General features: G+C 53.2%; 8 protein-coding genes across 8 annotated transcripts; 5 read left to right on the forward strand and 3 right to left on the reverse strand.

Annotated features, from left to right (window-relative positions):
• Nucleotides 1–146: 146 nt before the first annotated feature.
• On the forward strand, nt 147–3,949 carry SEPMUDRAFT_157106 (uncharacterized protein; the record flags this gene model as incomplete). The annotated part of the gene is made up of 1 exon (XM_016907718.1): nt 147–3,949. One exon carries the CDS (start codon nt 147–149, stop codon nt 3,555–3,557), a length of 3,411 nt encoding a protein of 1,136 aa, XP_016760436.1. The 3' UTR covers nt 3,558–3,949.
• A 1,320-nt stretch (nt 3,950–5,269) lies between these two features.
• On the forward strand, nt 5,270–7,448 carry SEPMUDRAFT_150007 (uncharacterized protein). Its single transcript, XM_016905908.1, has one exon. The coding sequence runs from the start codon at nt 5,478–5,480 to the stop codon at nt 7,086–7,088; it is 1,611 nt and encodes a 536-aa protein (XP_016760437.1). The 5' UTR covers nt 5,270–5,477; the 3' UTR covers nt 7,089–7,448.
• Nucleotides 7,449–7,808: 360 nt separating this feature from the next.
• SEPMUDRAFT_150008 (uncharacterized protein) lies at nt 7,809–9,157 on the forward strand. The gene has a single exon (XM_016905909.1). The coding sequence runs from the start codon at nt 7,899–7,901 to the stop codon at nt 8,973–8,975; it is 1,077 nt and encodes a 358-aa protein (XP_016760438.1). The 5' UTR covers nt 7,809–7,898; the 3' UTR covers nt 8,976–9,157.
• Nucleotides 9,158–9,776: 619 nt separating this feature from the next.
• On the forward strand, nt 9,777–13,652 carry SEPMUDRAFT_150009 (uncharacterized protein). Its single transcript, XM_016905910.1, has one exon. It carries the CDS (start codon nt 10,365–10,367, stop codon nt 13,413–13,415), a length of 3,051 nt encoding a protein of 1,016 aa, XP_016760439.1. The 5' UTR covers nt 9,777–10,364; the 3' UTR covers nt 13,416–13,652.
• A 223-nt stretch (nt 13,653–13,875) lies between these two features.
• Nucleotides 13,876–16,900, reverse strand: SEPMUDRAFT_157110 (uncharacterized protein). The gene has a single exon (XM_016907719.1). The coding sequence runs from the start codon at nt 15,163–15,165 to the stop codon at nt 14,044–14,046; it is 1,122 nt and encodes a 373-aa protein (XP_016760440.1). The 5' UTR covers nt 15,166–16,900; the 3' UTR covers nt 13,876–14,043.
• Nucleotides 15,760–16,950, reverse strand: SEPMUDRAFT_45663 (cyclin-like protein; the record flags this gene model as incomplete). Its single annotated transcript, XM_016908974.1, has 2 exons — nt 15,760–16,236; nt 16,369–16,950. 2 exons carry the CDS (start codon nt 16,948–16,950, stop codon nt 15,760–15,762), a joined length of 1,059 nt encoding a protein of 352 aa, XP_016760441.1.
• A 335-nt stretch (nt 16,951–17,285) lies between these two features.
• SEPMUDRAFT_142467 (uncharacterized protein) lies at nt 17,286–18,878 on the forward strand (the record flags this gene model as incomplete). Its single annotated transcript, XM_016903002.1, has 1 exon — nt 17,286–18,878. One exon carries the CDS (start codon nt 17,286–17,288, stop codon nt 18,876–18,878), a length of 1,593 nt encoding a protein of 530 aa, XP_016760442.1.
• Nucleotides 18,879–19,642: 764 nt separating this feature from the next.
• SEPMUDRAFT_134200 (acetyl-CoA synthetase-like protein) lies at nt 19,643–21,811 on the reverse strand (the record flags this gene model as incomplete). The annotated part of the gene is made up of 2 exons (XM_016902618.1): nt 19,643–21,425; nt 21,525–21,811. 2 exons carry the CDS (start codon nt 21,809–21,811, stop codon nt 19,643–19,645), a joined length of 2,070 nt encoding a protein of 689 aa, XP_016760443.1.
• Nucleotides 21,812–23,679: the final 1,868 nt, after the last annotated feature.

Below are 23,679 nucleotides of genomic sequence, written 5' to 3' on the forward strand. Positions count from 1 at the left end.
AGCCAGCACAAATCCTCGATAGCGACGTCTCGACAGAAACACCTCACCCGCTGGTACGCCCAGCAAACGCAAACAACATCTGAGTTCGCCGAATCAGGGCAGCTGGAACCTTCACGTCCACCTCACAAGCATGTGAGGTGAGCGAAATGGCTGCTACTAAACTGATGAACTGCACCGGCGACTTCGTGCATCCACTTGGACTTCACCCACCTTCACCACAATTCCTGCCAGGCTCCGAACTTCAACCTGATAGCATCAGTGACGGCTATGCGATGGAGTGCAACCCGACCGAACTCTGGACAGTCGAGAGCAACATTGACTCTTATGTTGACGATCGGTGCCCTACCGAATGGGAACATCCACCCTCACTACAGTCACCGCAATCTCCAGAATCGTTCGCCTGGTCCCCCAGTGGACTCGTCCCACGACCTATTGACGCACTCAACATCACCGACGAGTCCAGAGTCGTGCCGGAAGGCGTGGCAGCCAGATTCGCGACCAGAGAGCTGAATGCGTTACGCGATGACAGCCTGACAGCATTACCGCGGTCACCAACCGACGAGACCCCAAGGTCCAGTAAGCTCAAGACACTGGACAGTGCTCTGCTGAGGAAGTTGTTCAAAGCAACCATCGACGAAAAACGTAGAATCGATGAATCCATGCGACAGAAGTCCCAAGATGTCAGCGCCAAGGTCACTGCCAAAGCTGGTGTTGAAGCTCGCAGTAGAAGAGTTGTGGAGCAGGGGAGTCCCACCATGCCGGACGACCATGAAGTTGTTCGCGGCCTGATGAAAAGCTTGAGCGGCCGGCTTCCGGGCATTGCATCAGAACAACTGCCCCCAGTTTCGGAGACAAAGTCAGAAAGCGCCAAGCATCGGAGCTCCCAAGATTCACAACGTTCATCACCGGGAGGATATAGCAGAAGGGGAAGTCTCGACACTGTTAAACTGAGACGAATTGCTGGAAAGAACGGCAAAGAAGCGTTCGCCGCCATGCCACGCAGATTGCCCAGCTTCAGTTCCGTCAAGTCCAGCAACGTCCGCGCCCTGGCCACTACCAAAGAAGAGGTGCAGGTCAAGGTAGTGAGTGATCGGCTTCAAGACTTGCCTGGCCATGGCCGCAAAAAGCTCGAAGCTCGTGACGCACGCATCAAACAGCGAGATTCATGCATCGTCGACCTTCAGAACTTCTTGCGAGAGACGGGCCCTATCGAAATCGACTCACCTGTCATCGATAAGCCAAAATCCTCCAAACCGAGTAAGCAGCAGCAGCAGCAGCAGCCAAAGGACAAGATTGAGAGAATAAAGAAGACCGCAACTGCAGCTAAAGACATTTTCCTGTCGCCGCTTGGTCCAAACGTGCAACAAGCGCCATCTGCTTCACACGACGCGACAGCTCCGCAGGAAATCTCGATATCAAAGCGCAGGGGCGATTTGGCCCACATGCAGGCGACCGTCGAGTCGACGACATCTCAAACCTGTTCTGATGTGCTCGCTGAGGTGACAGAGGGGCCACGACAAGACATTGAAAGGGACTGGGCCCAGGTCACTCCACAGAAACAGAACACGTCTACACCGGGACTTCACCGAACAGGTCGATCTGTCGACCCAACAACCTCGCCAATCGCTGTCAAGATGTCCCCGCGACCTGGGTTGCCCAAACTTGCGATCAAAATACCTGGTTCTTCGGGTTGGAAAGAGATCTCGTACACTCAAGATATGTCCTCTCCATCTGCTCGCGCGAAGTCTCCAGCAACGGCCATATCCCCCACAATATCAAAACAGTCAGTTCCGAACAACGTAAGACAGCAGGATGCCGACGCACAGTCTGACGAGGAAGAGGATGACGCCAAGGCTGAAGACGCTCGATCTGATGAGGAATACGGAGAAGGGGATCAAGTTGATGATCGCGAAATCGAGGCAGTCAAGCCACCGATGGAGCGCAAAGACTCCAAAACGGCTTCCCTCCACGCTGAGCCTGCTGCGCACAACACCCCATCTCAGAAAGGTAGTTCTTACTGGTTCAGGGACTACACTTCGCCCATGTCGAAGGCTTTCGAGTTCCGTCCCGTAGAGGGCACATCTTCCAACACACCACCACTTCGCACGCCGCAAGCAGCATCGAAGCAGATTCAGGGTGTGGTAGAGGGCTGGGTCCAGGAGGCACACGAAAGTCGGAGCTTGAAGCTGGCAGCTGCAAAGCAAGTCTTGCGTGCTCCCCGATCACCCGTCGTCGTGTCTCGGAGTCGAGGACTGTCAAGACCCTCCACCTCTCGTGGCTTCCGCGAACGCCCAGACGAATGGATGTTCTTAGCTCAAAACGCAGGCGCGTCTCCAGCGGGCGCCCTGAATGACGCATCTCGCCATGCTTACAGGCGGAGCCGATCGGCAGCCTCCAGTCAGAGATTTACAGCTTTGTCACTTCACACACAGGAGGAAGTTGGGCAGGGAGTAGTGAATGAAGACGAGCGAAAGAGTACTGCATGGGCGGCCGCAAGCTCCAGAAGCACCAAAGTGCCGATCAAGTCGATGAGTTTCAAGTCTGTCCCTCCTAGTCGAGCTCAAAGTCGCCCTTCCAGCCGAGCTCAGAGTCGCTGTTCCAGTGTGGCACCGCCAATATCACCCCAGAAGGGATGGGCCGGAGCGTCGCAGGGTTGGCAGCCGGCCGAGGAACAGAGTATGGATAGCTGGCCTGAGTATCCAGACCTCGATCACATCTCGAAGTTCAGTACTGCAGAGCAATCACGAAGGCGCCCCTCGCTGCCATCTACGCATCGAAGTCAGAAATTTCAGGGAGCTTCGATCCAGAGCTTGAACTCCAGAAAGTCGAGCGGGGCTTCTCATCACTCATCCACCACATCGTGTCCTCAGTCAATTCATGAAGAATCGGAGTGCAATTCTCTAGTTAGCCAACAGCTAGATGAACCACCGATGCCCGCGTTGCCGGAGTCCTCGCACCACGTCTTGGCAGATGAGCCATCTAAGCAACCAACGACTCGGACAACGGTCTTCGCCGGGAAGGGCTGGATCTCTCCACACCCTCTGAGCCGGTCGCCAACAGAAGTCGCCTCGTCGCCTCAATCACGGATCATGTTGCCTAGTGAAGCATTTCCGCACGGAGCTACCATGACGTTTGATGAGTGGAAGCAGATGCAGGAGCATGGGTTGCGTCTGCATCACAACCACTCTATCACGGAGAGTAGTAGGACATACCATGGCGTGTATCAAGACGAGCGTTATCGCCATGCAGCGTGGGAAGGCCGTGGATCTGTGGACGAGGGCAATCTTGAGCGGGACGGATCGCAGTCACCTGTGCATTCCTCGCTGCGATTCTCCGCCAAGACGCCACATGCCACAGACAGTAGCATCAATGCAGATAAGCACAGAGGCAGCTCCTTTTCTAAGGCAAACACTCGGCCATCCGTGAAGGGTTCGTCTCTGTTAGCCCACGGCAAAGAGTTCACCGCGCCAGTATTGGACGCCCGCAATGATGGCGGCGTATCCTTTGTAACAGGGTCTGCAAAGTTCTCGCGACATCAGCGCTCGAGTTCAGCTTAGGAGTTTGAACCGACAGCTAGTGATGGTCCTCGACAGAGTTACAAGAAGGCCGAGAAGATAGAAAGGAGTGGCCGCAAACTTGAGTCGGAGCACGCCCGGGAGCGCGACTCTCAATCAAACCCAACAGTCAAACGAGCTGGATCTCACCAAAAAAGCGAGGAAAGTCGACGTTCTCGTCGGAATCAAGGCACGGGACACAGTGAGCTTTCGTCCAGGAGCCATGGCTCGCGACACATTCACCGCACTGAGCGCAGTAACCACAGTAGGCGCTCGGATTGCACTTCACGAAGCTCCGAGGCGCAACACAGTCTTCGATCAGGCGAGAGCAGGAACTCTCGCCGTGGTGCCGAAATTGAACAGTCGTGGGATCAGGCGGAGCGAGGCGTAGCGGGATACTATGTGCCCCCACAGTACGACATGAAATATACGGAGAGACCACCACCTTCCAGACGGTAGTTAGTGGTTTGCGACATTTCCATCTCAACATCCAAAACTCAGATCGACAGAAAGGGAGTTATTGATTGGACTGCCATCGATGGGGAAATTGGTTTTGTTGTTTGTAATCGTAGCGAGCGAGCGAGTGAGCGAGCACTCAGTGCCATTCCATGATCAGCGTTCGAGCTGTCCTTTCGTAGCCCAAAAGAATAACAGAAGAGTTCTTAATGTTTTCACATCGATGGTCGATCCCGCATACCTTACCTAGGTACTTTACTTTCTCCATACCTTAGTGCTCGTCAGATCCAATGTGTCTCCCGTCGTGCCTCTTCCTCGTGACATGGAGGATCCCGTGCAGCGTGCAGTCGAGAGTCAGGTACCACCTAAGGTAAGGTACTGCCGCCTACCTCCCTCCCGTTCATGGATGGTGGAACGCATCATTGCCGTATTCCGCAAGAAGGCTCTGATGATGAGACTCGCTGGCTTGGGGGATCCCCTTGTTGAGGAGGTTTCTTCAGAACTAACTCTCGCTAGCCTGATGCTTGGCGGAGAAAGTGAAGCTGTCAAACATGTCCTCCCGTCGTTTCGAGGCCCTGAATTTGTCTGCTGCCTCAGGTAGGTGAGGGATCTAGGTAGCTTGTGCTCGGGCGCGTAGTCAGGCCCGTCGGACGGATGACATTAAACGGTGTTTGTCCCTTTTTCCCACGTCGGTTGGGCTGTGATGGAGGAGTGTGTTCTACACTTCTTCTGTGCAATTCTGTGGAGTAGGTGAAGCGCCGCGAGATTGTTGCGGCACGCGGGCTATTTTAAGGCGTCCTTCGGGGTATTGTGATGGGTATACCTGTCGTAGAGCGTGGATATCACCTTAGTAAGCGCCTCGAATGCGAGCTAATCCTGACTAGTCCGCACTAGTGCTGATCTTGCGTTTCAGGAACGCGACTGCCGTGCGACCCCTGGGCCCGAGCACACCTGCGCAACTCTTTTGACACGACAGCGACACTTCATCCCTGCTTCATTCACTGCTATAGTGTCCGCTCTACTCTACTTTACTTTGTCCGTAAAGTCACACCAACCACACTCTTTTTTGCTTGCTAGAAACAGGATCTCGCCATTGTGCTCCCCCAGCGCCCTTTGATATACCACGTTGTCGTCCTCCACCAGCCAACTCAGCTTCACCCACTAGCGGCGAGATCAGAGCAGAGCAGAGGAGACCCCGCCACGTCTGCAGCCCTACACCACCGCCCACCGACCATAATGGGTCTACTCAAGCACTTTCGAAGCCGATCCCGCCTGAAGCAGGACAGCCCACCGCGACCAAACTACGCCAATTATCCTCCTTCACCTCAGGCACCCCGACGCAATGGCCCCAATCTGACCCAACGACTCCCCGACAAGGTGCTCGCTAACATCTTCTCTTATGTCTGCCCGCACACCCAAGACTACACCTACGAGCCCTGCGAGCAGTCGCAGATAGGTGACGGTTGTATGCTCTGCGATCTGCGAGACCTCTCACGATGTGCAATGACTTGTCGAAAGTGGTATGCGACCGCACAACAACAGCTCTACACCAGCGTGCGCATCGACGCCGTACACTACTGTGAGCTGGAGGAGATTCTTGCCGAGAAGCGACGCAAAGCATCGAAGGGTCATTTCAGGAACAAGAGCGCCGTCGAGCCTGTGGAGGTGCCAAATATCAGGTTACAACTGTTATGCAGGACCGTAAGAGAACAGTCTAACTTGGCTTCTCAGGCCTTGTTTCTCAAGATACCATACATGACGCGCGAGACGGCCAAGGGCGACCTAGCTCGCACCGTCGCTGCGCTGCCGAACTTGCGCTACGTCGACCTGCCAGACGGGTTCTACAGTGGAGATCCAACATGCTTAGGGCTGCGCCAAGAGTTGCAGGCACGGTGTCCAGATATCAGAAAGATGATATACCGGAGTGGCTCCGAAGATGCCTTGGAACTGCTCGCACACAGGCATTGGCAGGCCATTGAGACCCTGGAGCTCGTGAATCTATCGGTAGAGCCAGCAACTCTACGTGTCGTGCTTGGTAGCCTCCCCACTCTGCGAGACTTGACTCTTTCCGACATGCCATGGATTGATGACAGCGTTCTCATGCCTGCGCAAGGCCAGCTTCCCGACTTTCCGGCAGTACAATTCTTGAGGCTGAAACATACCCCGAATCTGACCGCGCAAGGCCTCAGTGCATGGCTGGAAGCGCCACACGTGCGGGAAATGCTGTTCTCACTCAGTCTCGATGATACTGGTGTGACTATTCAGGACCTCCACCAGGTCCTTTGGGATGCCACCCACTTGTCACACCTGGCAGTTGTAGAGACAGTGTCTAAGTCGCTTTCTCTAGCTGCACAACAGCTACCACCTCTCTCCTCAATCTCGCTAGCAACACTGCACTTCGAGATCAGCAGCGCCGAAGATGTACATGGTCTACAAAAGCCGGCCGAGTCATATTACGCATATCTGGCCTCGTCGCTACACCAGAACGCGCTACCTGCTTTGACCACTCTCTACGTACGAGATCAGAGCTTTCCTGAACTATTACTGCTGCCCCCACTGCACATGGGCCTTCCTGGCGGTAACTCTGACCGCGGATCATTGAAAAATAAACCTAGCGGCATGACAGCCAACTCGCTCAGCTCGCCCTTTCAAGGCGGCGGCTTCAACCAAACTCTCGAAGTCTTCTCCAAAGGCATAGACGAGCTCGAGTGGGTCTTCACATCCATCACCCCCCAAAACAACCCCGCAGACAAACGAAGTAGTGTCATTGCATCAGGCGGCAGACCTATCAGTGCGTATAGTGCTGGGCGTGGTCTGGGACCACAATGGGCACAAGGTGGATTTGGTGGTGAGGCACGCAAGTCTGTTGTTGTCGGGAATGGCTTTGGCGGCTTTCTGGCAGTGCCGCAAGAAGAAGCTCCTCGTCCCAGGACGTCGGATGGTGCTGCTTCTCCTGGGAGGGGATTTGGAAGTTTCGGCCATCGATCCGACCGGAGTAGTTTCCTGCCAGCACCTCCAAAGCTGTTCGGTGAAGGTGCGCATCAGCGAAGGGGTAGTAAACACGACTTGTGGCGTTGAAAGATTGGCATTTCACGGAGGACGGGAGCTTGAGAATTATCGTGTGTGTGTGGTGGAGGGGTTGGTAATTATGACGAGAATCGAGTAATGGATGGCGGCTGGGCCATAAGCTTATTTGACGGATGACACGACTACAAAGGCATGTAAGCTGGATCTGCTTGCTTTTGGGCGAAGGACTCATCGGACGTTTAGACCACTACCAACCTTGGAAGGACAAGGTAGGGTATATGGAAGTACGAGAGAAGTGGGACACGGGCTTGTTGTTTCCTTGCGTAAGGTATGACGGCAAACCATATGGAATGAGTGAGATACCCGACAAAATATATCTGAATATTTTGCGATTTGAAGAGTTGATGACCCAGGGAATCTCTTTGACTGTCTTATACTATACCTCATCGACCTAGGTATTCAACGGCTTTTAGCAAAGATGCTCTCGACGCTCAGTCAAGGCTACGAACTATACCTAGAGGACATCGCGGCCTGTTCCCTTGTCAGACTACCTAGGTACTGTATATGCGTCCATACATGTACCTAAAGTACGGTATTGTTCCGATGTCTTGTCTAATTCGGGCTATAGGTATGTAGAGGTAGGAGGTACCTTAATGTACATGTAGGTAGTTGCCGTTACGTCAGCTAAGGTACATGTGTAACTGTACCTTCTCCATTAGCCGTTATCCCCGCTCCCTTACTCAATGCATCTTTTATTACCGAAGACGAGTACAGCTGCATATGCATTGATGAGAAACATGTCGTCCTCTACCATCATCTCTTCCGTGCTGGCCAACTGCATCCATCCCAACTCACACCACAATGTCCATCCCGAAAACAGCCCGCGCCTGGACGTACACCAACGGCTACCCCAACACTCTCACACAATCCACCATTTCCCTCCCCTCCCCCGATGAAATCCAGAACGATGAAAACAGCTTCCTCGTCCGCATCGCCGCGTGCGCCCTCAACCCCGTCGACATTCAGACGCAAAATCTCCCCAACTGGAACATCCCCTTGACGCCCCTCAATTACAACCACCCCAAAGGCACCGTCATGGATTTCTCGGGCACCGTCGTGGCAGCAGGCGCGAAATCACAATTCACAGCGGGAGATGAGATTTTTGGTATGACTCTCAAACCATATGCTCCTCCTGCGGGGGGTGCGCTGGCCGAGTATGCGAAATTTGATGCTGCGACGACGCCGGCGGTGCGTAAGCCGAAAGAATGGAGTTTTGAACAGGCGGCTGCGATTAGTCTGGTGTGGTTGACTGCGAAAGAGTGTATTGAGAAGGTGGAGAGTTGGGTGGAGAAGACGAAGACTAAGACAGTGGCGGTGCTGGGTGGGAGTAGTAGTGTGGGGATTTATACGATTATTCTGGCGAAGAAGAGGGGCTGGAAGGTGGTTGCTACGAGTTCGGGGAGGAACAAGGGATTTGTCTTGGATGAGTTGAAGGCAGATGCGCATGTGGACTATACCTCGCAGAATGTACGACAAGGTGTGGACGCGTTCCAGCCTGATGTGGTGATTGATTGTGTGGGTGGGACGGAGTGTATTGGGTTGCCGAGCAGTAAGAGGTACATCTCGATTGTGGGAGACAAGACGGGGAGGACGATGATGGGAGGCCCGTACACGTACTACGACATCCTGCATCCCTTCACGGCAGCTATGCAATGGCTGAGGTGGGCGCGGGGAGAGTACGGACTCGGTGAGAGCTATGATGTTGTGATCCTCAGTCCTAAGAAGGAGTGGCTCGAGGACGCGAAGGAGACCCTGACTGCCGACGACATTCACATCGATAGCGTGCATGCCTTTGAGGATGCCAAGCAGGCTTTCGAGAGGTTGAACACTGGCCGGGCGAAGGGGAAGGTGGTCATCCGTACGGGAAGCAAGCTGTAGAACAGCGCATACAGATATCCCGTGGCAGAGTAGGTACAGGAGGGTGGTCATGCCAATGATCGATAGCGTCTTGTCGATGATGTTGGCACTCCCACTCGTCTCTCAGAGAGGTCCCAAGGCCCTGTATCATTCCCGTACTGACCACTGTCGGTAATCAAGTATGTAAATTGAGGCATTTCACATCCATCTACAGTACAGGGGTCATGTCACCAATGGTGGCAGTGCTCAACTGCTCACTACTGCCAAGTGCCAAAGTGGCTACCTAAAAACGTTCGTCACACCCTTCACACATGGCACATGCAAATCCGGTACTTTGGTCCGCGGCCAGGGAACGCGCGCCAGCAGGGTTCATCAGTGATTAGGTGTGCGATGCTACAGATTTGGCGTGGGTGGGAGGAACATCGTCTTGTTCTCCCACGGCATTCATACCTCCGTTCGACGTCATCTCACTCGCCTCACATCACTTCACTCCATGCTGAGATGCACGAACATGTCATCAACGTGAGTTTTTTTTCTCTCAATGTTTTGTGAGGCTTCTTGTGAAGCACCCCGTTGTGGAACCACGTTGCGGATATTACCTATTGGGCATGCTCTATGCATGAAACGGCTGTCAGTGGATCCCCCCCCTTCAGGGAGCTAGATAATAGTCCGTGCGAGATTTCTTTCCTTTCCTGGCCGGGCCAGAACGGCAGCTCGTGCTTTCTGCTTTGAACTTTCTGGCACTGCTCTGCTCGGCTGTCCATGAGGAGGTCCATGTACTGTGAGGTGAGGTGAGGTGGTGCTGTGCTGGAACAATAAGCATAAACTCTCATCATCATTCGACTCCTCTCACTTGCATTCTCGCTCGGGCTATTTTACCTCTCTCACCACCAGAAACAACAACAGCAACAATAACCACTTCAGCAGTAGGAGGTAACTTCACTGTGCAACTACCTCCTATCACCACCCACGCCGTCGCTCGCCACTGCCTCTGCCTCCGCCGCCTGCACCACCATCCACCACCCTCGCACTACCCACCACCACCGACGACGTCTCCAGTAATCGCCCGTGGCACGCCCTGTGTGCAACTGCCCCGGCATTGACACCACCACCAACACCACCACCACCATCGCCGCCGTCGCCGCCGCCACGACCACCACGATCAACTAGCGCTCTCGAGTCGAGTTGCCATTGCCCTCACATCGATCCTTCCTTCTCCGCCGCCATGCTCCGCGCCGTGCTTGCCCCATGACCACCATGCATTTCCTCAATTTGCGCTCTAGACTGAAAGTCTAGCTCTACTATATCCATATCGACAACTGTCCGCCGGCCTCCCGGGCACCCGCTGGACTCGTCGTATCCTTCCAGAACGCATTCTTTTTGCAATTGGCGCGAGCGACATTTCCCACAATGGTCAACACCAACGATGGACCGCTATCGCCCCTCAGCGAGGTGGCCAGATATTTCATAGCCCTCATCCCCAGCAAGGACTCATTCAAGAAGCCGCACTTCAATTACATCACTCTGCACTACATGTATATGGTGCTCATGTCCATCATTGGCTCCATCATGCTGTTTCCCGCTGGACCGTCCGCACTGATGGAGTACATCGACGCTCTCTTCTTCGCGGCAGGCATGGCGACGCAGTCTGGTCTCAACACCATCGACGTGAACCTACTGCATACATACCAGCAAGTGGTCATGATGCTTCTGACGTGCTTGTGCACGCCCATCTTCATCAATACCTGCGTGGTATTCGTTCGGTTATACTGGTTCGAAAAGCGTTTCGAACATATCGTCAAGGAAGCACGGGCGAAAGCGAAACGAGGAAGGAGGTTCACATTAAGCCGATCGAAAAGTCAGATGCAGACAGAAAAGGATCCGCGGAACAGCGCAGCGGGTAAGATGGAGGCAGGCGGCGTGCAGGGGAAGCGGATCATCGTCAATCCGGAAACCGCAAGGTTTATTGATCGCAATGGTAACGACGAGGACACGGAGAAAAGGCGAGAACAATTCAGAGAAAAGGTTGGTCCGAGCATTGGTCTCGAGCCGAGCAATGATTCCCCGCTGGGGAGTACCTGTACTAGGACGAATAGCAAGGACAAAGACGCGAACACTGCCTCCTCGGATTCCACCGTCGCAGTGCCTGCTGTACATGTCGATGGAGAACATGAATACCCAAGCCCCAAGACACAGTCCCAGGCTCTCGCAGTGCCTATTGCACATGTTGATGGAGACCTTGAACATCCAAGCCCCAAGACGCAGTCCCATGCTCTCGCCGTGCCTGTTGCACATGTCGATGAAGAACATGATCATCCAAGCCCCAAGACGCAGCCCGAGACCCAATTCATGGGACTCAACCCCAAGCTGCTGCATCGCGAAATAACATTCGCCGATGAGGCTCCCCCATTGGGCCGCGAGTCGCCAGAGCTCGCTCGTGTTCCGGAGCAACGTGACGTCTCGAAGCATGTTGAGTTCCTGGAGCGACAGCAGGCCAATGCGAAGAAGGGTGGCGCGCTGTACATTCCTGGTCCGCGAGATTTTGACAGAGGTGAAAAGCCGGAAGCAGTGGATGATGATGACTTGGTGATATCGCGTCTCCAGAAGGCTTCGTCGTTCGGTGGACCCGCCCATCGGTCGCGAAGCGAGGATGGCCGTAGCGTAATGTCGCATGACGACCGCCAGGTACATCGAGGTATTACCATCAACCTGCCGGAGCATCCTGCTCACCGAGAGCGTGCTGCCACCAAATCCAAGGACGACGAAGAGGACATCGACGAAGACGAGGAGGAGAAGTCGAGATTTGCTAGAATGATTTCTGGTCTCGATCGTCGCCGTCACACACGGGTACCAAGTATCTCTGAAGGTCGACGAAGTTTTGCCCGAGCCTGGACTAATCTCACTGGACCGCCCAAAGATGTGGAGCCGATGCCCTACTTCAGCTGGACTGCCACTACGGGACGTAATAGCATTTTCATGGGTCTGACCTCGGAGCAACGAGAAGAGCTGGGCGGCATTGAATATCGTGCGCTGAAGACCTTGGCCAAGATTCTCATCGCTTACTACGTGGGCTTTCATGTGTTGGGAATGGTAGTCTTGCTGCCATGGATCAGGTACACGCAGCCATGGAACGGGGTCGTGGTTGAGGATGGTCAGAATCCCAGCTGGTGGGGAGTGTTTACACCAGCTTCCATGTTCAATGACCTGGGCTTCACTCTCACCCCAGACTCGATGATCAGCTTCCAGTCAGCCGTGCTGCCTCTCCTTTTCGGCTCTTTCTTGATCATCATTGGCAATACGGGGTTTCCCTGCATGCTTCGCTTCATTATCTGGACCCTATCCAAAATTGTATCCTATGAGAGCGAAATGTGGAAAGAACTTCGTTTCCTGCTCGACCATCCTCGCCGCTGCTTCACGTTGTTGTTTCCGAGCAAGGCAACATGGTGGCTCTTCTGGGTGTTGATTGGACTCAATTTACTCGATCTGGTCTTCTTCATCATACTGGATATCAATCAGCCCGTCGTGAGCGACCTTCATCCGGGAGTTCGAGTCCTCAACGGATGGTTCCAAGCCACATCCACTCGAACTGCTGGCTTCGCATCTGTCAATCTCGCCGACCTCCACGCTGCGATTCAAGTGAGCTACATGATCATGATGTACATCTCCGTCTTTCCCATCGCTATTTCCGTGCGCAGGACGAATGTATACGAAGAGAAATCGCTCGGCATCTTCGGCGGCGAGGAAGATGTATCGGGTGAGGGTGAACAGAGCTACGTCAGCCAGCATTTGCGTAGGCAGCTGTCCTTTGACTTGTGGTACATCTTCTTGGGACTTTTCATTATCGCCATTGTCGAAGGCGACCGGATTTCGAATACGAACGAGCCTGCCTTCACGATGTTCAGCGTACTTTTCGAAATCGTGTCTGCGTATGGCACCGTGGGACTATCGCTGGGATATCCTGGGATCAATGCTTCGTTCTCGGCAGAATTCCGGACCATCTCCAAGCTCGTCATCATTGCCATGATGATCAGAGGTCGACATCGCGGTCTTCCATATGCCCTCGATCGTGCCATTCTGCTGCCTAGTGACAAGCTACAGCAGAGGGAGCAAGAAGAAGCGGAGCGACAACTGGTTCGCCGCGGCAGCATGTTCGCCGAAGAGAACCAGAACATGTTTCCCCGCAACAAGACGTGGGAACAAGGTGAGCTCGACCAATGGGGGTTGCCCGCGCAGCATACTCGACCTCATAGTCGAGCCGACCATGCGACGACAGTCGGCTCGGGTGGGGATCATGAGCCGGAAGGTCTGCGCAGGGTCGTCACGAGAAGGTCTACGGCATTGTCGAACAAATCGGGCACTGGTGCTGTTCCCTCTTCCCCTTTGCGAACGCGAGGCCGCAGTCTGAGTCGAGTCATTGTGGGAGGATTGAGTGCGGGACCTACTTGGTCGAAACGAGATTAGTAGTCTCGTGGAGATGCGTAGTGGCTGTTCCCTTTTTCGATTTCATTTCACTCATTTGCTGCCTCTTTTCCAATTCTTTGTGGGAGTGAAAAGAGCAGCTAGTAACAGTTGGTTGGAGCGTTTTTAGCGAGCTTGCCAGAATACCACCCGCCACCAGGGACCACCAGTTTGGGATATAGATGGGGATGATGATGATGTGTAACAATAGTTGTATATTGGAAAAAAACAATCCACGGCCGTGCTTTTTGTGTCTTGTATATTTACCTTTTGGCATTTCTTTACTTTTTGACTCTGTTCTGTGCCCCGCGAGAGAGAGAGAGAGAGAGAGAGAGAGAGAGAGAGAGAGAAAGAGTTGATCATGTGCCTACATGTAGGTACTTACTACTACAGCAACGATGACAACGACGATGACAACGATAACCAACAAGAGACAGGCATACATGGGATTTGACATATATTCCTCGTCATCTGATGTTGAATTCCTGTGCTCATTATAAACTACATGTACATATACTAGAAACGCCTACATGTAGATACATACGAGAGATAGATAATAAGGTAAAACTCCTTCTCCCCCTCCGCCTGCTCCTTCCCTCCTCTCTTCCCTCCATGCTTCAGCTTTCATCCTTCATCTCTCCTCATTCCCAGCAACAGCCACGCTCGAATCATACAATTCCACATCCAATTCATACGTTTCCCACTGCTCACGTTCCACCCTCTCCTTTTCTTCGCTGAAAAACACCTCCAACGGAAACACTCCCACAACAAAACATTTGAAGACGCAATCCTGAATTGCGCCGCGAATCACGGTTGCCATGTTGGAATCTTTTCCCGAATGGCGAGGAGCTCCTCCTCCTCCGCCTGCGGTAGAAGTATGGCGTTCCACGAAGGGTTGAACGAGCAAGTCGCCGTCGTGGAGGAGGGGAAGGATGTATAACAGTAGTGCGCTGTTTGCTTGGTGCCCTGCAGAGGATGAGGAGGGAGGCGAGGAAGAGAAGGAGGGGGAAGTAGGGGAAGTAGGGGAAGTGGAGAGGTCTGCGTGTTTGAACCCTCGAGGAGTTTGTAGTCTCATGTTTTCTTCATTGGGAGTTTGATGAATGGCATCTAGAGTTCCATAGACGTGCAAAATGAGCTTCTGACCTGCAAAGTCGTCGGGAAAACTGGGATTGGCGGGGAAATTGCTTTCGTGGGTGGGTTCGGTGTCGCGGAGAACGACTTCGGAGAGGGTAGAGATACTGTTTCGGAAGCGGGACATGCGAGTTGCGGATTGTTGGTAACTGTCCATGCTAGAAGTGCGGCTATTGTCGGGGCGGTCTGGGTTGGGGGAGGTGGGTGGAGTGACGGGGGCCGAGCCCGCGAAGGTCCAGTTGGGGATCCATGAGAGACGTTTGGAGTCGCGTCGGGAGGAGCGATGGGGAACGTCTAGTTGCTGTTGTTGTTTTTGTTTCTGGAAAGTTTCATCGTGGCTGTTGCTGGGGTCTAAGGAGGAGGATGGACCTTCTTCTGTGTCTGGACTGATGTTGTCTTTGGGGAGCATGGGAGTGTCTTCTGGGACTGACGGGAGGACTATGGCTGCTTCGCGATGTGAGGCATTCGCGACATCTCCAGGCGAGGATCCAGCTGAGGACGAGGCACGCGATTTGCCATCTCGTGCGACAGGTTGATAGGCACCTTTGCTTGGATCGGAATGTCGTCTGCTCGTACCGCCACTCAGCCTGGAACTGGGAGGGAGCGAGGTTAGAATAGCCATATCGATTGTCTATACTGTTGGTTATTGCAGACGTAGAATTAACAATAACGAATTGTGTAATGTTGATACCAGATCGATATACCATTGTATCTATGAGGACGCGGCACGCGGTCGGACGGCTGGGACGTCTGAGACATGGGGCGTGCGAGTCCGCTACATCTTGCAATATCGTCTCAGTCGAGCGGAGGTTGCCATTGGTCACCGTTCTCGATGCTCGACTGGCATGAGGGGTGTCGCGTGCATGCCAATGGCGTTGCGCGCGGATTTGGCCATTGAGAAGACATGAATCCAGCACATGATCAGCATTGATGCTCCACCTGTACTGTGCATCATGCCCGTGTTTCTGCAGCACACAGCGCTGATGGTTCGCGGCTGACACCTACCAAAAAATACGCCCAGAGAGGGTTCATCATCTTCTGCACACCTCCTATCGGAAGGACGTGAAGTGAGCTCATCTCATCCTTTATCGAGCGCTCACAGGCACAGGCTCTGTCTGCTGCGTTATGCTTTTGTACTTGCATGCCGATCTGGATCAGATCGGACGGTGCATTCTGTATCGTCAGCATGAGCATCATCATCACCAATTCACCATCATCAGCCTGGACCGCCCAAACTTGGACCGAACAGTCCGTCCATGTCTTTGTCGTTCTTCGCACGCTCCGCCTTGATCTTGTTGGCCTTGGCGTCGTCTATGGCGCCCTCTTCGGCTCCGTTGCGCTTTGCGACAGCAGCTGCCTTGACGAGATCTCTCGTAGTGGGATCTCGACAACCTTCGAGCTTCTTCTCCAGTGCGGCGCGCTCATCTTTGGAAATGTTACTCTTGGGGTCGTAAGAAGCCAGCATCACTGAGCAGCTTTCAATGGCAGCCAAGATTCGGGGGCGCGTCGGTAATTGCAGAGGCAACTTGGCGTCCAGAAAGTAGGTGAGCAGTGGCGTGTCGGCCACGTGAAGTGCGGCAAACAGAATCTGTGAAGGCGTGTAGAGAAAATAGACATCGGTGAGTAGGGCCTCCACATCCAGCAAGTTCTTCGCTGCTTGCCACGCCAGCTGGATTCTCTCCACCAACTGCTTCTGCTGTATCTGGCCATCTGTGGTCTTCACCATGGTCCACTGCGTTCTATTGGCCGACTCTGGTCCCTTGAGCCTCAACATGCCCTGCTGTGCTTCCGATCCGCTCATCTGCGTTTGCACCACCGAGTCGACCCGTCCCTCGGCCATGTTCAGCAGCTCCATCAGGGCGCCTTTGAGCCCTCTGTATGGCTGACGCACATCGAGCATGAAGCGCAGAGCCTGCATGACCTTGTACTCGGGCGCCAGAACCGCTTCGGGGTCGGCGCTAATGGATCGAGAGAACTTGGACAGCGTGATGTGCGTGGCTTCGGTCTTGCTGGCGAGGAACATGACCGTCTTGTAGATTTCCTTGGGCGGATAGGTCATACAGCTGTTGTTGAGGTAGAAGCGCTTGAAGTATTGAATGGCCGTCGTGTAGATGTGCGCCTGCCACTGGATGTGCACGCCCGTCACCCGCAGCACATCGCAGTACTTTTGCACCAGTCGCAGCTCTTCGTCCTCGGTGAGACATGTCGCTGCCGCTGCCTCTGCTCCCGCTGTCGTCCCGCCATTCTGCTGTCCGCCGAGATATTGCTGGGCGCGGGCGAGGGCGAGGTCATGCGTCTTTCGGCGTTGAGCGGCGAGTTGTTCGGGTGAGAAGGACCAGAAGCGGAACTGTGTCGAGCGGCGGTACAGTTCGTCCTCGTCCAGTGTGCGTGTCGTGGTCGTGGTCATGGTGAGGATTGAGAGAGAGAGAGAGGAAGATGGAGAGGGTACGGATGGAGGAAGGGGAGCTAGAACTAGCTTACGGTAGGAGGTAGTGTAGGTAGGTAGGGTCGAGTCTGCTTACCTCCTACCTCCTACCTCTTGTTGGTTGTGATACTTCACTTCGACCACAACAATCAATCATCAATGCCACCACTCTCTATCGCCGACTCATACTCCCCCGCGAATATACTGTGAATCGATCAATTGCTCTTCGCTGGTCGTCTCGTAGCCTGTTGTTGCGTGATCTGTAGTGGACAATCGCTGAAAGAGTCCCAATACAAACAACACATGAAGACAACAAGATGGCCATATTGGCATTGCCTACCGAGATCATTTCTCATATCTTCACTCATCTTGACGATCGACATGTCTTCGCCGCACGTCTGAGCAGCAAGGTGCTCGAAGAAGCATCGTTCAGCCACTTTGGCAAGCGGTTTTTCCGCAAAAAAGGCTTCATGATCACCACTGCCAGTCTAGATGTATTCCAGCAAGTCTCGCAGCATCGAGGCCTTCAGAAACATGTCCAGCATATTTGGTTCAATCCAGACTGCTACACATTCGCTCGTCCCGCCTGTGCTCCAGACGACGAAGACTCCGATACGGACTCCGCAGGCGGCCTCGTCACACCCGTAGCAAACCAATCGTCTCAGCTGCTTCAAGCAGTCGACAAGCTCGCCGTCCAGTATGCGTGTTATCAAAAAGTCGTGATCGATCACGCCGAATTGCTGCACACGTCGAGACTAGAGATCGAGCTCGCCTCTGCTTTCCGATATTTTCCCAATCTCAGAACGATTGGCATGCGAAGAAGTGAAGACTATGGGCCGTATGGCTGGACAATCCTACGGGATGCCATCGGTGACGACCCACGTGTGCTGGGTCCAATTCCTTCGGGGCCTGTATACGACTTGTCGGACTCTACCTTCCTGTTCATGGCCATCGTATGTGCGGCAGCCAAGACCGGTCTCCGCTTAGAACGTCTCTATACCGATGCCATTGAAATTGACAATATCCGAGAGGAATGGCTGCCTACAGCCACCCTTGAAGCTGCGTGCAGCTCGATTCTGTACATTGAACTCAACGCCGTAAAAGGCTGGCTGAATACCCGACCTCACCTGAAGTCGCAACCATACAACACCTTGCGACGTCCCGAAGACTTCGGCTCCGGTCTCACCAGACTCCTTACAGCCACGACCAACTTGAAGGAGCTCGGTTTACAAATCTTCCCAGATCGAAAACAGTCCCACATGCTCGCCCCCACTGCTCGTAATCCAGACAGCTGGCGCCTGAGCTACCCATACGTCGTCCTACAGAAGCTCTCGACATCCTTGGCTCTACCACACCTCACACGCCTCAAGCTAGAGAAAGTGACCACCACATCCACCAATCTGATCAACTTCCTCAAACCCAGCGCTTCAAATCTCACAAGCCTCAAAATTCGAGACGTTCGCCTCCTCTCCTCCACTCCGACTTCCCCCAGCAACCCCTCCGTCTTCGTCACCACCAATTCCTCCACCTCCAATGACAGCGAAACCCGCCCCTGGCAAACATTCTTCAACTTCCTCCTGACCTCCTGTCCAGCCCTCGACTCCATCTTGCTCAATCACCTCATGCACGACCGGGGCACTGTATCATTTACAGAAGAAGAAGAATCCACTCCGCCATCTGTCTCTGCCGAGAATGCAGAATTCCTAATTGACCACCTTCCACCCAGTCACGGAGGCCAGGGCAGTTTTACGAGGTATGAACACGTCAATCTGCAAGTCGAAGGCCGGGAGTCGGTAAGAAGGGAGTTGGAGAGGGTGGTAGGTGGTGGTCATTGGTATCATGGGCCTTTGTTCAGTTACTTGATGGACGAGGAGGTGTGGCATACGGATACTTCTGATGAAGAGTGGTGATACAAAGAGAAAGATTGTATGGACGAGAAGAAGCAAGCGGCAGTCACTGAGAGCAACTGTTAACAGCCTTGCACTACTCTTGGCTTGGCGTATTTTACCTAACTGTAGCAGCTTTCCAGTTTATATAACCAAGTTTTTCGATCGATATTTTCTGTCGTAAGCACACGGCACATCAACTACCTGTATCTAGATACATGTACTCACTCATATGTTATATACCTCTTCCCCTTTCTGCATAACGGATCATCGCTAAACTGGATAGAGCGAACGGTCAGAATCTGGTCGGTAAAAAGAAAAAGATAAAGAAGATATAGCCGAGAGTACTTTAAAGAAGCAAGAAAAGAAGCACGAAGAAAGAAGAAAAGAAAAAAAAAAAACTAAAAAAAGGGGGTAGGGGTCGGTGACAGGCACGGGGTGAGTATACTATACATTTCATCATTTGAACTCATATTTTGTTTTATTCATATTCATATTCATTTCTCTGCTTATTGAATCTGGCGTAGTAGGTATTCTATACACCCTCGCTCACCAGCGCCATTTCTAGCGCCTCCTAGCTCTCTTTAGCGCCAAATTCCCGTTTCCCATTCCCATTCCTGATTCCATTCCCAAGCGAAGCTCCCTCTATCTCAATTTTTCGGAACGTCGAAGGTAATCTGGGTACATGTAGGCGCTTGCCTCTCTACCCACCCTCTCCACCAACCTTTGGTAGTAAGGTAGGTAGTTAGGTACCCCCAACCTCCCGTCCGATCCGATCCAATTCCCGCTCAACAAAGTTCCCTCAACTTGCCCCTCAAGATCTTCCCTGTGATAGACTTTGGCAACGCGTCCAAAAACACGACTTCCATCATCGAAACTTTATAACTCGCCAATTGTCTTCTCAATCTCGCTTTGACTTGTTCTTTCGTAATCAATCCATCTTCACCACTTCCCTTCTTCTCCTCCTCCTCCTCCTCATCATCATGCACAACTTGTCGAACCACAAACGCCACAGGATGTTCCCCCGTTGTGCCCGACAACGCACCCACAACTCCCGCATCAGCGATCCCGGGCAAAGTGAGCAGTGCATTCTCCAATTCCGTCGGCGAGACTTGGAACCCGTTGACTTTGATCAGGTCTTTACAGCGATCTATCAAGTATACTTTACCGTCTTGGGGGGAAATGTATCCGACATCGCCAGTTTTGAGCCAGCCACTGGTTGTACCGTCGTCCTCGAAGGCGTCAGCGGTCGCTTCGGGGTTGTTGAAGTAGCAAGTCATGAGGAGGTTGGGGCCTCGAATGTATAATTCTCCTGTCTCGGGGATGGTTTCTTCTCCGGTCGTGGTGGTGGTGGTGGTGGTGTGAAAGTCTGGTCGGGGAACGATACGGATTTCATAACCGGGGATAGGGCGACCAACAGAATTCGTCGAGTCGTTTTCACCGTATTTGAACGTCGTGAACCAGCCGCCTTCGGTCATACCCCAGACCTGTGCGATGCGAGGGGGTCCGTGTGGATTGTTGAGGTAAATGGCATCGAGGCGGTTCTTCAATTCAGGGACCAGCGGGGCGCCTCCACAGTAGATGTTGCGCAGGCTTTGGATTTGTGCGTGAGCGTCCGGATTGTCGACCAGGCGCATAATCAGGGGTGGAGGGGCGAAGGTCTCGGTGATTTGAAAGTCGAGGATGGCTTGGGGGAAGATCTTGGGGTCGAAGCGCTTGATGAAGTAGGTGGGTTGGCCCAGGCGCATGCTGTTGATGGCCATCTCGCCGGTGCTGAAGGAGTGGAAGATGGGAGTGCAGAACAGGCGACGGACGGGGTATGGCTTTGCGGCGTGGTTGTCTTGCGCGGCGGCTGCTTCGAGGACGTGTGACTTGTGAGTGCGAGCGGCCATCTTGGGCAGGCCGGTAGTCCCTGAAGTGCTGGCGAGTGCTGCGATCGAGGTGTTGTCGACCTGCGACAATGCCTCGAACAAGCTCTCGGGGGTTTTGGTCTTTTGCAATTCGTGCAGGTATCGGAACTCGCTGCTCTGGTTGCGGTGACAATGACCATGGTGCACACCACAGGCCGTCTGCTCTCTCGCGGGTTGTGGTTTGAGGAGGTCGCTGTACAGGATGATCTCGACGTCGCGGCCACAGTCTCGAACCGCCTCGCGGATCTTCTCAAGCTGCTCTTCGCATGTGATGACATATTTGGTCTCCGATGTGCGGAAATGGTGCGTCAGGTCGACGCTCTGGTAGCCAGGGTTGACGCCGGTCCAGCGGCACTTGGAGGCCCAGATGGCGTAGCACAGGATCGGGTAGACGATGTCGTTGGGGATGTTCAGGCAGACGGTGGTGTTCTCTTCGAAGGCGCCGGTGAGGTTTGCCGTGAGTTGAATGGCCTTCTCCTTGGTGATGTAGCGGGTGGGCTCTTCGGCATCGATGAGCACTGGCACGTTCGAGTCATATTGTCCCGAAAACGCCCATTGCACAATGTTGGCATCCTCAGCCGCGAGGCTGGACACTGAAACTGGCATGGTTGCACCTGTTTCTAGTGCTGTTGTTGTATGTGGGTTGTAAGGAGGAATTCCACTGCAAGCTGTGAGTAACACCCCTTAAACGCGTCGCAGACGCGGAGCGAGTCACAAATTCCTGCGAATTCACACAGGTGAAAGTGGAGTTTGTACTCACTTCTGAGAGCTTGTCGAGAAGAGCTCGACCGGCGTGCTTGAGAGTGTTGGAACAGTGGTGAATGAATCTTGAGCTTGCTTCTTGCGTTCTTCTTCGTCCTTTGACAGGCGTTGGAGCTGAGCAAGTACAAGAAAGAGTTGCCTTCGTTGCAGTCTGGTTGCTTGATGGCACTGGGAGTGATGGTCTTGGGAATTCCAGCTGAACGAAGAGCGTGTCCTTCGCTTTTGTACTCTCGCCAGGGACAAAGGGGGTGAGTCTGGTAACAAGCCTTCTTTGTGTGAAGCCATTGCTCTTTGAACCTCAAGCATTGATCGGACAAAGCTATTGTTCCCAGTGACTCGGCCGTGTAGCTATTTGTACGTGTTCGTTGTTCTCAAAGTTGTTCCCGGGGTGTTATGGTTCCCGATCCTCAGCCGTGTGGTTCTTGGAATAAAGCAGCGAATAGAGGGCCACAAAATTGGCAGTTATTGAAGGCGTTGACAACACAAAGACCTGTGAATGATGGTCAATCTCAGTGATGGGGTCGATTTCGCTGTCATGGTCCATGACCAAGAGGTGGTGGCATCTTCAAGCGGTCCAAGTAGTCACCTGAATGCAGAGACCGAGCCATCTGGTGTCCATGTTGTAGATCGATCCTACAGCCGGAGCCGGCGAGTGGCTGGGTGAACGATATGGTACTGCCGGACTGCGCCGTTGGCCTGCTTTCTTCTGAACACGGCAACCTCCCATACAACCTCAATCTCACTGCTGACACGCCGTGTACAGACCACAGCATGATTACGCAGATGGCTCAATTCTCCTCCAACGGTATGTCGATTCCCGACAGCAAGATGATATAACATGCTCAACCCCATGACCGACGCGCGTTCAATCGGCCCAGCTGGCTTCCATGGTTCGCGAGTGCAGACTGCTAACGGCGAGAACCATTCCGCAACCGATTCGAGTGTACAGATATCAACCAGATCCATCTGGAAACTGTCGATCATCGTCACGGGAATCCTCCAGCGGAACGACGTGCCACGGAGACTAAAGCCATGCCAAACCATCTTTTTTTACGCTCAGGCGCATTTTTTTTTTGACAGAAAACGTTCTCGGATCACGCGTTGAGGGTTGCCCGTGCATACCGTGGCCGCATTTAACGGTTGGAAAGGCGATAGGGATAGACATCTTCTTTCGATCCACCGAGACCCGCCTCTTCTTCTTTTTCTTCTTCACCACACCATCAAATCCCACATCGTCAAATCCTTCACTTCCATACTCACTCCCAAATACAACAAAAAAACCCAAAGCCAAGCCCCCCTTTTCCCCCCTTACCCCGACTAGGGATCCAGAACCGTCAACTTAAGCTTCATCGCCTATGCTGTGTAACGAATCCAACCCAAGCTTTTCTTAACAAAAAGGACATGCTCCACCTACCTCATACCCGACTACCGCTGACTTGACGTTTTAGCGTTATTCGCGACTCTGCAAAAAAACAGGATCACGAAAGGTATTGACCCTGTACTACTGGTTAGCGTCTGGTGCCAATGTGGCTGCGGAAGAGAAGAAGAAGAAGACTTTGATGCTTACTATATATATACACTCGCGCACAAGACGGTCTTGCAGGGAAGGATGGTTGCCGCGATTAGGAGAGAGAATAAACGAAAAAAAAGGTGGTCGTCTCGATATCTCCACCAAATATTATCATCTTTCTCAAAGGGACGACGACCCGCCCTCTTGATCCGGTTCCCCGAATCTTCCTGCTTGCACGCGCGCGCGCGCGAACACTGTACTTACGTCCTTGTGCGCCAGTATCCAGTAAATGTACGTAATAATGAAGAATCATCCGTCCCTCTTGAGCGCGCGCTGCAGATTCATTGACAAACTCCACAATCATCAGTGCCATGGCTCGTCCAACTTTCGATTTCGACTCCTGGATGTTCAGAAATAAAAAGCACACACACAGCTAGCTGCTCGCGTCGATTTCGCGATATGGCGATTCCTGGTGGAGGAAGTTCGCATTATGGAGTTCAAAGAAATCTGCGCATGCATGCATGCGTATGCAGAGGCTGCAGGGGCTGGGCCTCTCTCTCTCTCTCTCTAGATGCTCCCCAAAAAGTTTGCTCCCCTTTTGGACAAGGAGGCTCCGTCTTCTTCCCTTTCTCTTTCTGTCACC

This window comes from Sphaerulina musiva, assembly GCF_000320565.1.
Source record: "Sphaerulina musiva SO2202 unplaced genomic scaffold SEPMUscaffold_6, whole genome shotgun sequence".
Classification (NCBI taxonomy): Eukaryota; Fungi; Ascomycota; class Dothideomycetes; order Mycosphaerellales; family Mycosphaerellaceae; genus Sphaerulina; species Sphaerulina musiva.